Source organism: Schistocerca cancellata, chromosome 4 (assembly GCF_023864275.1).
Source record: "Schistocerca cancellata isolate TAMUIC-IGC-003103 chromosome 4, iqSchCanc2.1, whole genome shotgun sequence".
Classification (NCBI taxonomy): Eukaryota; Metazoa; Arthropoda; class Insecta; order Orthoptera; family Acrididae; genus Schistocerca; species Schistocerca cancellata.
In genome coordinates, this window is record NC_064629.1 from 873,540,159 (window position 1) to 873,553,930 (window position 13,772).

General features: G+C 36.7%; 1 protein-coding gene across 1 annotated transcript in view; it reads right to left on the minus strand.

Moving 5' to 3' along the window:
* LOC126185024 (LMBR1 domain-containing protein 2 homolog) overlaps positions 1-13,772 on the minus strand; it is a 125,476-nt gene that overhangs the window by 29,881 nt on the left and 81,823 nt on the right. Inside the window, exons 5-6 of the mRNA XM_049927753.1 lie at positions 11,004-11,180; positions 4,493-4,670 (exon numbers count right to left, since the gene is read on the minus strand). Of these exons, the coding sequence (XP_049783710.1) occupies positions 4,493-4,670; positions 11,004-11,180 (355 nt within the window). The remainder of the gene's footprint in view (positions 1-4,492; positions 4,671-11,003; positions 11,181-13,772) is intronic.

Here is a 13,772-nt window from a genome sequence, read left to right on the forward strand (position 1 = left end):
TCCCTTTACTTTTTGTTGTGTGTATTCCTCCAATGTCTCCCTGATGTTGAACAGAATTGGGGAGAGTCCATCCCCTTGTCTCAAACCCATTTGAATTTTAAAAGGTTCAGAAATCTTGCCTCAATATTTGATTTTGGACTTGGTATCTGTCAGTGTTGCTTTACTATATATCTAGTTTTTCTGTCAATTCCAAATTCCTCCAGAGTTCTAATGAGGCTTTCTCTGTCTATAGAGTCATACACTTTTCTAAAATCAATAAATGTCGTAACATGTGGTTGAGCAGCGTGTGTTCTAATTATGTTTTTAAGGTTAATAATTTGCTACAAACAGCTACTCCCTTTTCTAGATCCACCTTGGTATTCTCCTATCTGTGCATGTAGAACTGGTTCAATCCTATTTATTAATATCTTGGAAAGGACCTTTTATGGAATGGATAGAAGGGAAAGCCCCCTGTAATTGTTCACATCTGTTCTGTCACCCTTTTTGTGAAGTGGATGTATAAGTGCCGTCCTCCAATCTTCTGGGATCTTCTCAGTTCTCCAAATTTTCTTAATAATTGTACCGAGGTGTAGTACTACTTTTGCCTCACCTAGTTTCTAAAGTTCAGCTGTGATTCCATCTTCACCAGAAGATTTGTTGTTCTTGAGGGATTTTATAGCTTGCCAGACTTCATTAAGAGTTGGTGGATATGATTCTGCAGGGATTTCTTCTGGAGTTTTGAATTTCGGTTTCTCTGAAGGTGCTTTACAGTTGACAAGGTCTTCGAAATAGTATGCTAAAATGTTGCAGTTTTCTTGGTCATTTGTACCTAATTTCCCTGATTTGTCATGAAAATTTAAACTGGGTGGTTCGTAACCTTTCTGGTGTCTTTTGAAAGATTGGTAATAGTCTCTGTTGTTTTGAGTGAAGTGCACCTGTATTTGTTGAAAGGATAGTCTTTCATACAGTCTCTTTTCGTTTCTGATTGTGTAGGAGGCTAGTTTTCTACCTTCTCTGAACCTTCTCAGGTTGTTTTGTGTCGGATTTGATTTAAATTTTTGTCATAGCTTTTGTCCGTTTTCCAAAGCTTCATTGCACTTTTCATTTCACGAGATATTCTTGTGTTTAGTTTTGATTGGAAGAGATTCTCCTGCAGCTTTCATTATTTGAGACTTCATTTTGTCCCATGTCTCACCTTGCAATTTTGATTTGAAATAATTTTGAGTATCAGCATCAATATTCCTGGTTTCAAAATGCTTTCTCATATGTTTATTATTACTTCTTCCTGAACTTGAGATGAATTTAATTTTAGACTTAACAAGACAGTGATCTGTATCTATTTTGGCTCCTTTCTGTAGCTTAATATTTTGAATTGTCTTAAATTCTCTTCTATAAATGGCCATGTGGTCAATTTGGAACTCTCCAACGAGTTGATTTGGTGCTTTCCACGTCTTCATCTTCTTTGGATGTATCTTGAAGTGTATAGTCATAATTTTGAGGTTGAAGATTTGGCAGAGTTCCACAAGTCTTATTCCATTGTTGTTTGTCCTCTTATGCACCAGGTATTCTCCAATGATGTTTTTTTATTTCTTCTCCTAGTCGCGCTGTGCATTAAAATCCCTGACCAGAATGATGACATTTTCCTTTGGAATCTTCTGGATCGTGAATTTCTAGTTCTTCCCACATAATCTGTACTTTGTTTGGAATTTTTTTTTTTTTGCCAATATTTGTTGGAGCATGAGCACTCACTATTGTATACATTTTGTTTTTACATTTGATTGTCAGTGGTGAGAGCCTGTTGGATGTAGAGCTGAAGTTTGCTATGGACTCCATTATATTTCTTCTAACAATAAAGGGTGTACCTAATAGAGGGCATTTTCCAAAGATATACTCTGCTGGTTTTCCTTTATAAATTCTGTAATTGCCCGTTTCAAAGGAATTTTAATCAGTACAGTGAGTTTCTTGTAGTGCCAGAATTTGGATATTATGGTGTTCAAGTGCTTGAATCAGTTCTTGATGTTTTCCTGTTTTGATCAGTGAGTTAATGTTCAGTGATCCTATATTATATTTCTTCTTGAATTTGAGTTTTTCAGGTCGATAAAACAAGAGCAGAAATTGAATGCTCCCCAGAATATGAAATGCCTGCTTGCAACCTGAGGTCGAGAGATTTTACTCCCTGGGGTAATTTGTTTTCTTTTCCTCTCATAATCCATAAAATTTGTAAGGTTGGAGTGGTGGAGCTCTCCGAAGATTGCTCGAGATACAACTGGAGTGTTAATCCAGAGGATTTGTTTTGGTCCACATGAGCTATTTTATTTCACTCAAGTCCACTGGCAAGCCAGTGAGGACCCCCCCAATCTGCCACCCGGGGACGCGCCACGTCGGAGTAGCACCTCTCTGCCTGTTATGACAGCATAAGAGATTCATTCTTTAGCAATGGAAAAAAGTGTGTCTTTAATGTTAATCTGCAACAGGAATACAAATTATTGAAATTGTGTAATGACAGTAACAATGAATGTGTATATTGCGCACTATGTACTGGATAATTTTCTGTTGCATATAAAGGAAAAGGTAATATTACAAACAATGTGAAAACAGCTAAACATAGAAGTGCTATAAATGCTGCTACTTCACCAAACATATGAGATTCTTTAAATCCAAAGATGGGTATTGTGACCTGCAGTGTGTTGCTAAGGGCTACACTTTCATACCACACTAACATACACAAACTCAGTTTCAAAACATCAGACTGCACACCTAAACTGTTTAAAAACTTATATTACCCAACATTTTCATCTGCTACAATTATATATTATATTTGATAATGTGGTGTGTTCTTTGGAAAACAATCGTATAACAGTAATGATGGATAGCTCAAACTGAAGTGAACTTGTTCCAATCGTTGTAAGATATTTCAGTCTGGAGGATGGAATTCAAATTAAATTTTTAAATTTTGATGAAATATTGGGTGAAACTGCTCAAATTAATACTCAGTGTATTTTTTCACATAGCACAAAAAATAAAGTTGAAGAATATTAGTTTGTTATACTGCTGATGCCTTCAGAAAAGTTCAAAGTTATTTAGACAGACCTGTCTAGTATTTTAGGCATTGGGTTATTCAGGCCCACACTGTACATAAACCATTTCCGAGGAAAGTTTTCTAGTGAAAAATACAACTGTATAGATGAAGTTTAATGTTTCATTAAACACTTAAATCTTTTAAGTAATTTCAAAAATATGTCATGGGTTGGACCCAAAACAATATGGTAAGCCTATTTCCAGAACTATCGAAAAGTGTAGATTAACATCTGAGAAGGTGGCACTCTGGGATGAGGACAGGACTGTACTTACACACAGCCATTTTGTGGGCACAACCACCAACGGGCTGTCGACCACAATAAACAGCCACTGACTAACTGAGACCAAGAGTAGAGCCTACTGCCCAGTACCTGAACATACTACTGTGCACAATACATTTCACTTCAATGTCTCCTGCACATCGGTGCTATCTAGGTCTAAATTACGGAGACAGATATTGTCCTTAAAATGCATCCTTTGGTCCAGCAGTACTACTGGTCTCAATCTCTGCTAGACCCCTGTCCCACACTCACCTCCGTTTTTGTCCCTATGTCCCCTCCCCTCCCCCCAATTCTTCACGCATTCCACAGTCATACTTTCATACCGCAGTCTCTCTCTTCCTCCATTTTATCTTCCCTTTTCAGTCCATTACTTCATGTCAATGTCCATTCACATGCAACTCCCCCTGCCCACACCAGTGTGATCACACTAGTGCCACATGCCTATCCTGCGCACTTGTCGTCTCCCACTCTCAACTGTCAGCCACCCTCCCCTCCAACTCTCCCCTCCAGCCTTCCCTCTCCCACCTTTCTCCTTTCTTGAACTCCTCTCAACACAACCCCTCACACACCAGCCCAGCTGCAGTGCCGATACAATGCAACCAGCCAGGAAATTGTAGCTGTATGTATGACTGTCAGTGCTTCATCTATATGGCGAGAGTTTACTTTCCATCCAGTACTTGAAATGTTTTTGTAGTTTTCAAAGGCATCCCTATGTAAAACCACAGATTAAAATAGTAAATAGCAGATCAGCACAAAGGACAGCACAAACTATTCTTTTTTTTTCTGGAAGCAAGAAATCACAAGTATGCAACATAAACTGTATTCTAAATTGTGTGTCAATATTCATGATAGGTTAATCCTGTGGGAAAGGCCAGCTGTTGAAACCAAACACATGCCTTTTGCAGGCTATGCTTTACCAGTTGAGTCACCCAGACAAATCTATTTGAGCTTCTCATATTAATCTCACAATTAATTCTTTCTTTCCATTCCACATTCCATACATGTTCTCCTGGTAACTCTAAAGGCTAGCACAGCTGGGATACTGATTATGACAGAGAGACTGGCTTTCCCACAACTTCATGGTTCTTAAACTATCATGAGCATTCAGCAGAGTGAATATGTTCATAGCAGTAAAAGATATAAATTGTCTTCACCAATGGTAGGTGTGTATATCAAATTCAGCAATGCAGGTCGCACTGGTCGAAAAGTAGGCCTAAATACATGATCACGATTCTCTTGATTGTATGCAATGTCTTCCAGTTCAAAGATTTTTTCCACAAGAATAGTCCACTGTGTCTCAGTGCGATGATATGTTTGTAAGGTCTTTATAACCTGAAAACAAAGGAATTATTAAATATTAGTGAGCGTTCCATTACTGCGATTCAAATATGGTGCAAACAGTACATTCTCAAACTAATATGTATGTGATGGAGACACTTAACATTTATGTCATCTCTCTTGGATGCCTATGTGCTACTTAGGACAATTTTGTAAGGTCTGCATGTTATAGGGAACTATTAATATCACCATTGTTTGCCTTGATGTTGTAACTTGTATGCGTCCTAAGATCCGATGATGGTGGCTTTAGTTTCGCCAAAACTGGTAATCATGGAATAAAAAGAATTCCTGTGATCTTGGCTACCAGTTTATTGTTTTACAACCATGTACATTGCTCTCACATGAGCACAATGTGCTCCCTACAAAATTCTCAAACTACTTCATTAGATAAGTTTTATAAATGTTATTTAAAGATATCTGCAGTGCTTAATACAGTTTAAGTACATTCACTTAACAACGATTTCCACACAGATTCATCGTATTACACATTTCTATAAAATACATTGAAATTTTTTTTGTGTATGTAGACAGTACATGAGGAAAACTCATTTTTATAACAAAGACGGTAAAGTTACATCACCATCTATAAAGCTTTGTAAGCCATTTTTATAATGAAGATAGTACTGTTTGCATCTCTATTAACTTCTGGGCATCCCTCCAACATCTGAGCATAATTCTGTACTACAGTAATTTTTCTTGTTCCTCACAGATGTTCCTCTGGTTTGTGAAATGTGCCATTCAGATACAGAATGGTTCTTTGGGGCATTATTTGATCTTCATAATACAGCTCATCTTTGGTATCTTTTTCCCTTAGTAATAATTCACTACGCCTGTTTCAAACGATCCTAATGAAACTTGGAAGGTGTGTGGAGGAGCAAAAGAGTGTGATACATACTTTTTGTTTGTGCCCAATTTCATTTTTATGTGGTAAAAAACACCCCTAAAGATAATTTGGCATATTAGGTTTAGAGGGAATATCTTCAAAATGATGACAAATAAAAAAAAATCATATAAAAGTTGACAAGTAATTAATTTTTTTGAATCAACTTCTGAAATAATTTGAAATTTTGCGAAATATCTCACCACCATTAATTAATTTTGAAGATAAAAAGTCTTATTTCAACACAAATTAATAAAGTTTTCAAACTACATACATTCATTTTTGGAAAAATAAGCTGTACAAAATGCATTATGAGTATTTTCAACATATCTATTTCAAATATCTGAACATTCATACCTATTTCAATTATCTATTTTACTTATATTTGTTTAAATTTAAATTGTTATTTTACATTCATTCCTGTTGCTGGAGCTTCAAATTTACCCTGGGTTGCAGGATCCTTATAGGGCTTCATTCGAAGTATGTGGACCGTATCTATGATCTTTCGTCATCTTGTCTCGGGCTCAAAATCTTCAACTTCATAAGTAACATCAGACAACTGTCTTACAACCTTATAAGGCCCAAAGTACCGCCTGAGAAGTTTCTCAGAGAGACCAACCTTCCGAACAGGCATGAAGATCCAGACAATGCCACCAGGCTGGTAGACAACAGGGCGGTGGCTTGCGTCATACCTTTGGCAATTGTTTTCTTGAGCCTGCAGCATGCAGAGTCGAGCTAACTGCTGAGCTTCCTCAGCTCTGATTAACACCTGGCCGATGTAGTTGTCGTCCACATCATCAGGATGTAATGGAAACACAGTGTCCATAATCGTAGTCACCTCACACCCATGCACCAGGAAAAATGGCGTAAATCCTGTGGTTTCATGTTTGGCGGTATTGTACGCAAACGTCACGAAAAGTAGTACTTCATCCCAGTTGCTCTGCTCAACAATGATGAACATTGATAGCATGTCGGCCAAGGTCTTATTAAGGTGTTCAGTAAGCCTGTTAGTCTGTGGATGGTAGGCACTCATCCTGTGATGAGTAATGTTGCACCGGCGGTTTATTTCTGTGCAAAGATTCTAATGTCGCAGAAACTGTGGCGTAGTGGTTATAATACTAGACTTTTGAATGGAGGGTTGTGTGTTCAAAACTCACCTGAACTGTAACATTTTAATTTCTATATTCAGTTCGAGTGCATCCTAGAAGTATCCACAAATATCAAGAATCATTGTACTGGAATGTTCTGTAACTGTATATATATGTATGTGTTCTGGCCGGAGGCAGTTCACTCCGTGCTCTTGTATGTGCGAGTGCTGAATAAACCTTTGTTACGTAAAGTTAGTGTTCATCATTCAGCTAATTACTCCTTCTTTGTGACATTATTCTGGTGGAGACGGTGGGTAGCAATCCCAGTACCTCTCACTTGGCTTGTGGATTTACTGCTTACTGCAAGTGGTCGCCTTACCATTAGGCTATGCAAGCATGACTCAAACCCAGACCCAAACTTCCATATGTCGTCAACTGTGTCTACAACCAGCACTCATACATCAATTATGTATATTTCTGTACAGGGGAGACCTTTTAATTGAAAGTCATTTTCGTGGGGCATGCAAGTCTGACGGAACATTACACCATACTTCTACACAACAGAGACACTGCAATACCGTATTTATCCACAGACACCAGGCAAGTGATTTTCAATTTAAAGGTCTTGCCTGTAAGGAAATATATATAACAAATGTACAATTGAAAGTTGTACATACATGGTTGATGACAAATGGAAGTACATTTATTTTCATCACTCAATTATCTGAAGGAACATTACAACATACTTCAGAACAACACAGGCACTGCAATATTGTAAATACTGTACAGGTCAAAAGATATCTCAAAGGTGTTTTCTTTCCCAGCGATGGAGAAATATCTGTATTATTGTTACAGTCTTGTGGTGGTCAATGTGAAAGAATTGTTTAGAGCTTTGCACCTGAGGACAAGGAACTTGTACTTCTGGTGGTCCCAAAGGGCTCGATGGCACAGGGACAGCTGTGGGAGGTATACAGCTTTCGAAGTTGGAACAACTTTGTGAGAAGATTTTTAGACCTAGTTCTGTTGAATGATTATGTCAAACTCTACTTGAGAAACAATATAATCAAGTTGCAGTCATTAGTACACAATCAATTACTTTTGCCAAGGCTTAGCAATGTATTGAAATATGCCTGATACAAATCAGGATATTCAGATCACCCGTGACAGTTTGAAATGCTGCTGAACTTTGTTTAATATTTCTTCTCCATCGTGTATACTATGCAAAAGATATTTCATTCACTTTATGTCTATTGCGTAAAAAAAAGTTACAGATTATCATTACTGTAATTATTTTCTATTATAATAATGAGTTAATCAAACAATGGAAAATCCAGGATGGAATGTAACAATACGGGAAGGAAAGTGGTAGTTTCAGCTCTCTGAGACTGCAGATGTGTGTGTAAGTTGCACGTGTGTGTGTGTGTGTGTGTGTGTGTGTGTGTGTGTGTGTGTGTGTGTGTGTGTGCTGCTGACAAAGGCCTTAATGGCCGAAAGCTATGATTGTGTGAATCTTTTTATTGTGCCTATCGCGGTTCAGCATCTCTGCTATACGGTGAGTAGCAACTTTCCTTCTCGTATTATAATAATGAGTTAGTTACTATTTTCAATTAACAAAATACACATATGTGAAACAGTAAAATAAATAAATAAATCTAAATGTAAAATATAAAATAACAATTTAAAACATAAAACAAATATAAGTAAAATAGATAATTAGAATAGTAATGAATGTTCTGATATTTTAATTAGGTACGTTGAAAATACTCAGACAGCACATTGTGTACAGCTTATTTTCCAAAGATGGTATTTCAGAAACCAGCTTTGCACAGGGCTTGAAAGCTATATAAATTTATGTTTTAACAAAAGTTTTCATTTTTTTGAAATTAATTAATGGTGGTGGGGTATTTTGCAAAATTCAATTTATTATGAGAGCTGATTATACAGTTTTCAAGAAAAGTAATTATATATCAGCTTTTATAAGAAAAACATCTTTTATACATATCATTGTTTTGACGATATTCCCTCTAAACCTAATGTGCCAATTTACATTTTGGGGTGTGTTTTACCCCTTAAAGGTGAAACTGGGCACAAGAAAAGGTATTTCATTATTTTCCCCCCTCTACACTACCACCAAGTTTCATCAAGATCATTTAATGTCATTTGGGAGTGTCCCCTTGTTAGCAATGACTACAGAAATGTGTTGGATATGAGGAGCTGCTTGACCATTTTACCACATTCTTTTTAGCACCCCAGAAACAGTTACTGTGCTAGCTAAACTGCTCTGAGCACACAAAGTCACAAGTGGTTCCTTCTGCTGATTTCATGCAAATTTTACAACCACTCTGTGCAATGCTCATTTGCCCCTGTCCATCAGTCATGAGATCGGCCTGGTCTTGGCTTAGTTATGGTTGTTTCTTTACGTATTCACTTCACAGTCATGACACCTACTTGGGTAGCTTTAAAAGGGTTGAAATGTGTCTGATGAATTTGTTAGCCAGTTGACGTCCAATGAGTAGTCCACATTTCAAAGTCACTGAGCTCTCCTGACTGCTGTTACTGTTTCTTTACCGACAATACAGTATTCCCTGACTCCTTTTATACTGATGCATCCACATCTCATGATATCTATTGGTCGATTCAATGTTACAAATTGGTGTTCAGATATTTTCAGTCAGAGAGTCTCAGAGAGAGAGAGAGAGAGAGAGAGAGAGAGAGAGAGAGAGAGATGAAGACAGTATGGATTTGGAACAGAAGGGAAAAAGAAAAGAAGCAGGTTGAGATGATGATGATGATTATGATGATCATACTACCAGGAATGAACTAGATTCCCTTGGTGAAGAGAGGTGTTGAACCTTATTAATGAGTGAACACAGCAACCAAGTTTCAAATGACAAAATATTAATCATGTAGTGAAGGAAACTGCAAGTAATTGGTCTAATGTGAAATAATTTATTTTATTATACAATTTACAGGACCAGAAAATTATGTGCAATAAATTTTACGAGACCTATACATTATGTGACTTGAAGTCCTCAGACGACCCCTTGAACAGACAATGTCCAGTGTCATTATGCATCTGAGTGGGTAGGAGTGCATTAACAACTAGTCCACATTATATATACATTTTTTGTCAGAGATGAATGACTGAGAATGGAGCATGACTGTAGGTGTTGACAAGTTTGAGTGTTCTGTCACAAAGGAGTTAAAGGAATTGAGTGTGCTCTGATCTAATATTAGTGATGCTCTGATCTAACATTAGTGATGTTCTTGAGAAATGGGAATGAGAGGGAAGCACTTAAAACAATTCTCTGACAGGACCAAGAAACTGACTGTATGTATCTCCACACCCAAAAGTGTTCTATGCATACCAAACATCAGACATCATTGCCAATTATAGCTGAAGATTTCTGATGCACCACAAGTGCACATGTCAGTAACAGAGGTGACAAGTCTCAGATTTTGTAGTCGTGCTAATGCTTTAATGCCAAAAGATCATGAGAATGAATGTTGGACAACACTGTAGGTGTTAAATTCAGTGCCCTCACTGGTCTTAAGAGTAGTTGAAGGTTATATGTTTCATGAAACACTACCGAGAAAATGTAGGACACAAATATTTGCAGCTGACTGCAGAATGATTCTGTTGCCACCAACATACTTTTTTTGTAAGGACTGCGAAGAGAGGCTAAGAGAAATTAGGATTCATGTGGAGGCATGCAGACAGTTGTTTTTCACTGGTTCCATTTGTTAGTGCAACAGGAATGGCTATGACTCGTAGTGGTACAAGGTACCCTTTGACATGTACCATATGGTGGCTTTTATGCAGATGCAAATGTAGATTTAGATGAGTAATTGTACTTGATGTGGCATTAAATGGTACTACGTGGAAAATGCTCAGCCAATAGATTTACTTGTAGTAACAGTGAAACTTCTGGAAAGGAATGTGATGGCCATGAGCTGTACTTCCAGGTCTGGGATCATTTTGTTGCTGGCCAAAACAATTAATGAACACTGATATTTACAAAAACATTTTAGACAGTAGTACGTTTTCAACTTGTGCCAGAATTTTGGAATCAGGCCTTTTCTGTGTCTGTGCCTGAAGAAAGCAGCATTGATTTGGGCATAAAAGATAACTGATCAGAGTTGATGGAGCACTATACTCTAAGCCCAAAGCTGAATGACAACATGCATCTTTGGGATGAATACAAGATTAAACACTATAAAAGTAGCAAAAGGAAGTTCAACATACTATTAGTTACACTTATGACAGATTTGGAATCAACAGCTGTGAGTGCCCAGAGTATTGGGGCCACATATCATAAGCAGCATTTAAATATTCATTATAGTAACAATATATATTACCTGTCTGTGAAGTCTAACTAATGCTTTTTCAGATGGTGTATCAAGTGGGGCATCATCAGGAAGTTGCCTACGGCACATACGGTCCTGGAGTTCCATTGGAAGCTTTTGGAGAATAGTTTCTACATTTTTATATGATGGATGCCCTGGTGTTACTGACATTTTAACACCCAAAAGTGTCTGTAACACAATCAATTGAATTAATAAATATTTTCATTCATCAGCTGATGATATAAGAAACAAAACTATATTAAAAACAACTGCTCTTTATTTACAGAACTGTAATTCATAACAAACATAAATTAAGTACAACCCAAACCAACTACCATAAATATAGACAGTGGAAGAGATCACTTATATACTAAACAATTATATATACTAAACAATTATAGTCCAAGTGGCAAGATTGGGCCAACAGATCAGTGCAGTGACACTTTGATCTCCACAGAACAACTTCAGTATAATAGTTTAGCATGCAAGGTATGTGGAAACATGCCTTGAAATGTGTATTATGTATGAAGTGTAACTTTTGGTTTCATGAGAAGTGCTTGAAAGTCAACTTAAAATTTTTAAATGATGAGTTTCCTTGGTCATGTCATGTATTTGAGTGTGATGAACATGGTAGAGTTGATGAGCACAGGGAACTCTAAAGACAAAATTATCAATTTGCTGAACAGACACACTAACACTCTTAAAGATGAAATACATTCCTTGAAATAAGAAGATGCAAGACTCAAAAACAAAAGAAAAAAAAAACTCGTATACTGATGAAAATACAAATACAGTGATGAAACATAACTACAAAAACATGTGTATACATAATAAAGCAGACTTCAGTAATATGACAGATCCTCGCTTGAAATGTAAAACTACAAATAGCGAACAGCATAGAAAATGAACAGACAAAAATAAATGCACCAACATAAACTGCAAAAATAGAACACACAGTACTGAACAAAGTGCTGAAAATGAATTTCTAATAATCGGAGATTCTATGCCTAAAACTGTAGTAGTTCCAAGCTGCACAATCCATGTTCACCCAGGGATAAGAACACATCAATTAAATAAGCATCTGAAGAATGTTCTTTAAGCAAAACATAGCTTAATACTAAGTGTTAATTGTAATGCAAATTACAAAGCAGTTTTTATCTGTGTAGGGACAAATTCCCTTCAAGGCTACAGTGAAGAGGACAACATCAATGAAACAAGAAATGAGATCACAACAGCAAAAAAATGTATTTCTAGAATCAACAGTGGCAGTAAATGGCATTATCCATAGAAGATCATTGAGTGACAAATATATAGAAAAAATAAACAGTAGAGTCAGAGAACCGTATAACAGTCTAGGAACAATATTTGTAGATCCAAGTCTGTTTATAATCACAGGGTGGTTAGCCCAGGACGGCCTGCATTTAAACAGGTTAGGATCAGCAAAATTCACAGCAAGTGGTTACTGCTATGTGCAAAATTATAAACTTTAAGAGGAAACTAAATGTGATTGATGGCGTGACAAGCTGCCAAAAGGAATAAAATGTAAAAATCTGTTAAGCATCAAGTGCTAGAAAGAGATGAACTAAAGATTAATACAAATTTAGATTTTATAAACTATGTAAAAATGTATAAAACTGTATATGGATGGGTGGGAAAGGCAGAAAAAGAAATGTCATGCAAAAAATTCATTCTGAACCATACAAATAAATCAAAGGCAGTATGGTTAGTTGTAAAATCTGAATTTGGTGTCATAGCTGGCAGTATACAAGTTTTGAAAATTAAGATAGGTGGCAAATTTATTGTAAATCCTTCAGAAATATCAGAATATTTCAATTAATTTTTTATAAATGTATCAAATGTATCAAAATCAGATGCTGATGCAAGTGAGTCCATAGGTAATGTACACACCCCTTTGGTTTCAATCAAGAAACTGGAAATATACTATAGGACCAAACTGCTGAGGTCATCGGCCCCTAGGCTTACACACTACTTAATCTAACTTAAACTAACTTACACTAAGCATGACACACACACACACACACACACACACACACACACACACACACACACACACACAAAATGCCCAAGGTAGAACTCAGACCTCCGACAGGGAGGAGTTTCAATCATGATAACAGGCAAGTTCTAACTAAATTTGAATGGATTACAACTAAAGATGTAGAAAAAGTAGGAGTCTCCTTTAAAATTAAAAATCTGACTGGGTGTCATGAAATGCCCACTAAAGTAATTAAAATAGTTTCTAGTATATCATCAGGACCCCATCTGCAATAATAAACCAGTCATTTGCAGAAGGATGCTTCCCAGGTGCTCTGCAGTACATAGTTGCAAAGCCATTAGTCAAGAACGGCTTAAAGGATGATGTAGGAAACTACCGACCAGTAAGTCTTCTTCCAAGATTTTAAAAAATATTCGAAAAAGTTGTTGCTATCAAAATTCAAATTTCATGGCAAAATCCAATATCATCACATTAAACCAATTCGGCTTCAAGGAAAGGAAGAGTACAACACATGCCATCGACAAATTTGTTCAGAAAAGTTTCTTATCTCTGCACAAATCCCAAAAAGTCACAGGAATTTTCTGTGACCTTACCAACACAACTGGATAAACCACTCTCTACTGTCACATAAATTAGAAAGATACAGAATAAATGGCAATGCATTGAAATGGTTCAAATCATATTTAACAGACAGAATGCAAAGGGTAGTAGTTGTAATGTCAGGTACAGGAAACTGTTACTCAGAATGGAAAATTATTTCACAGGGA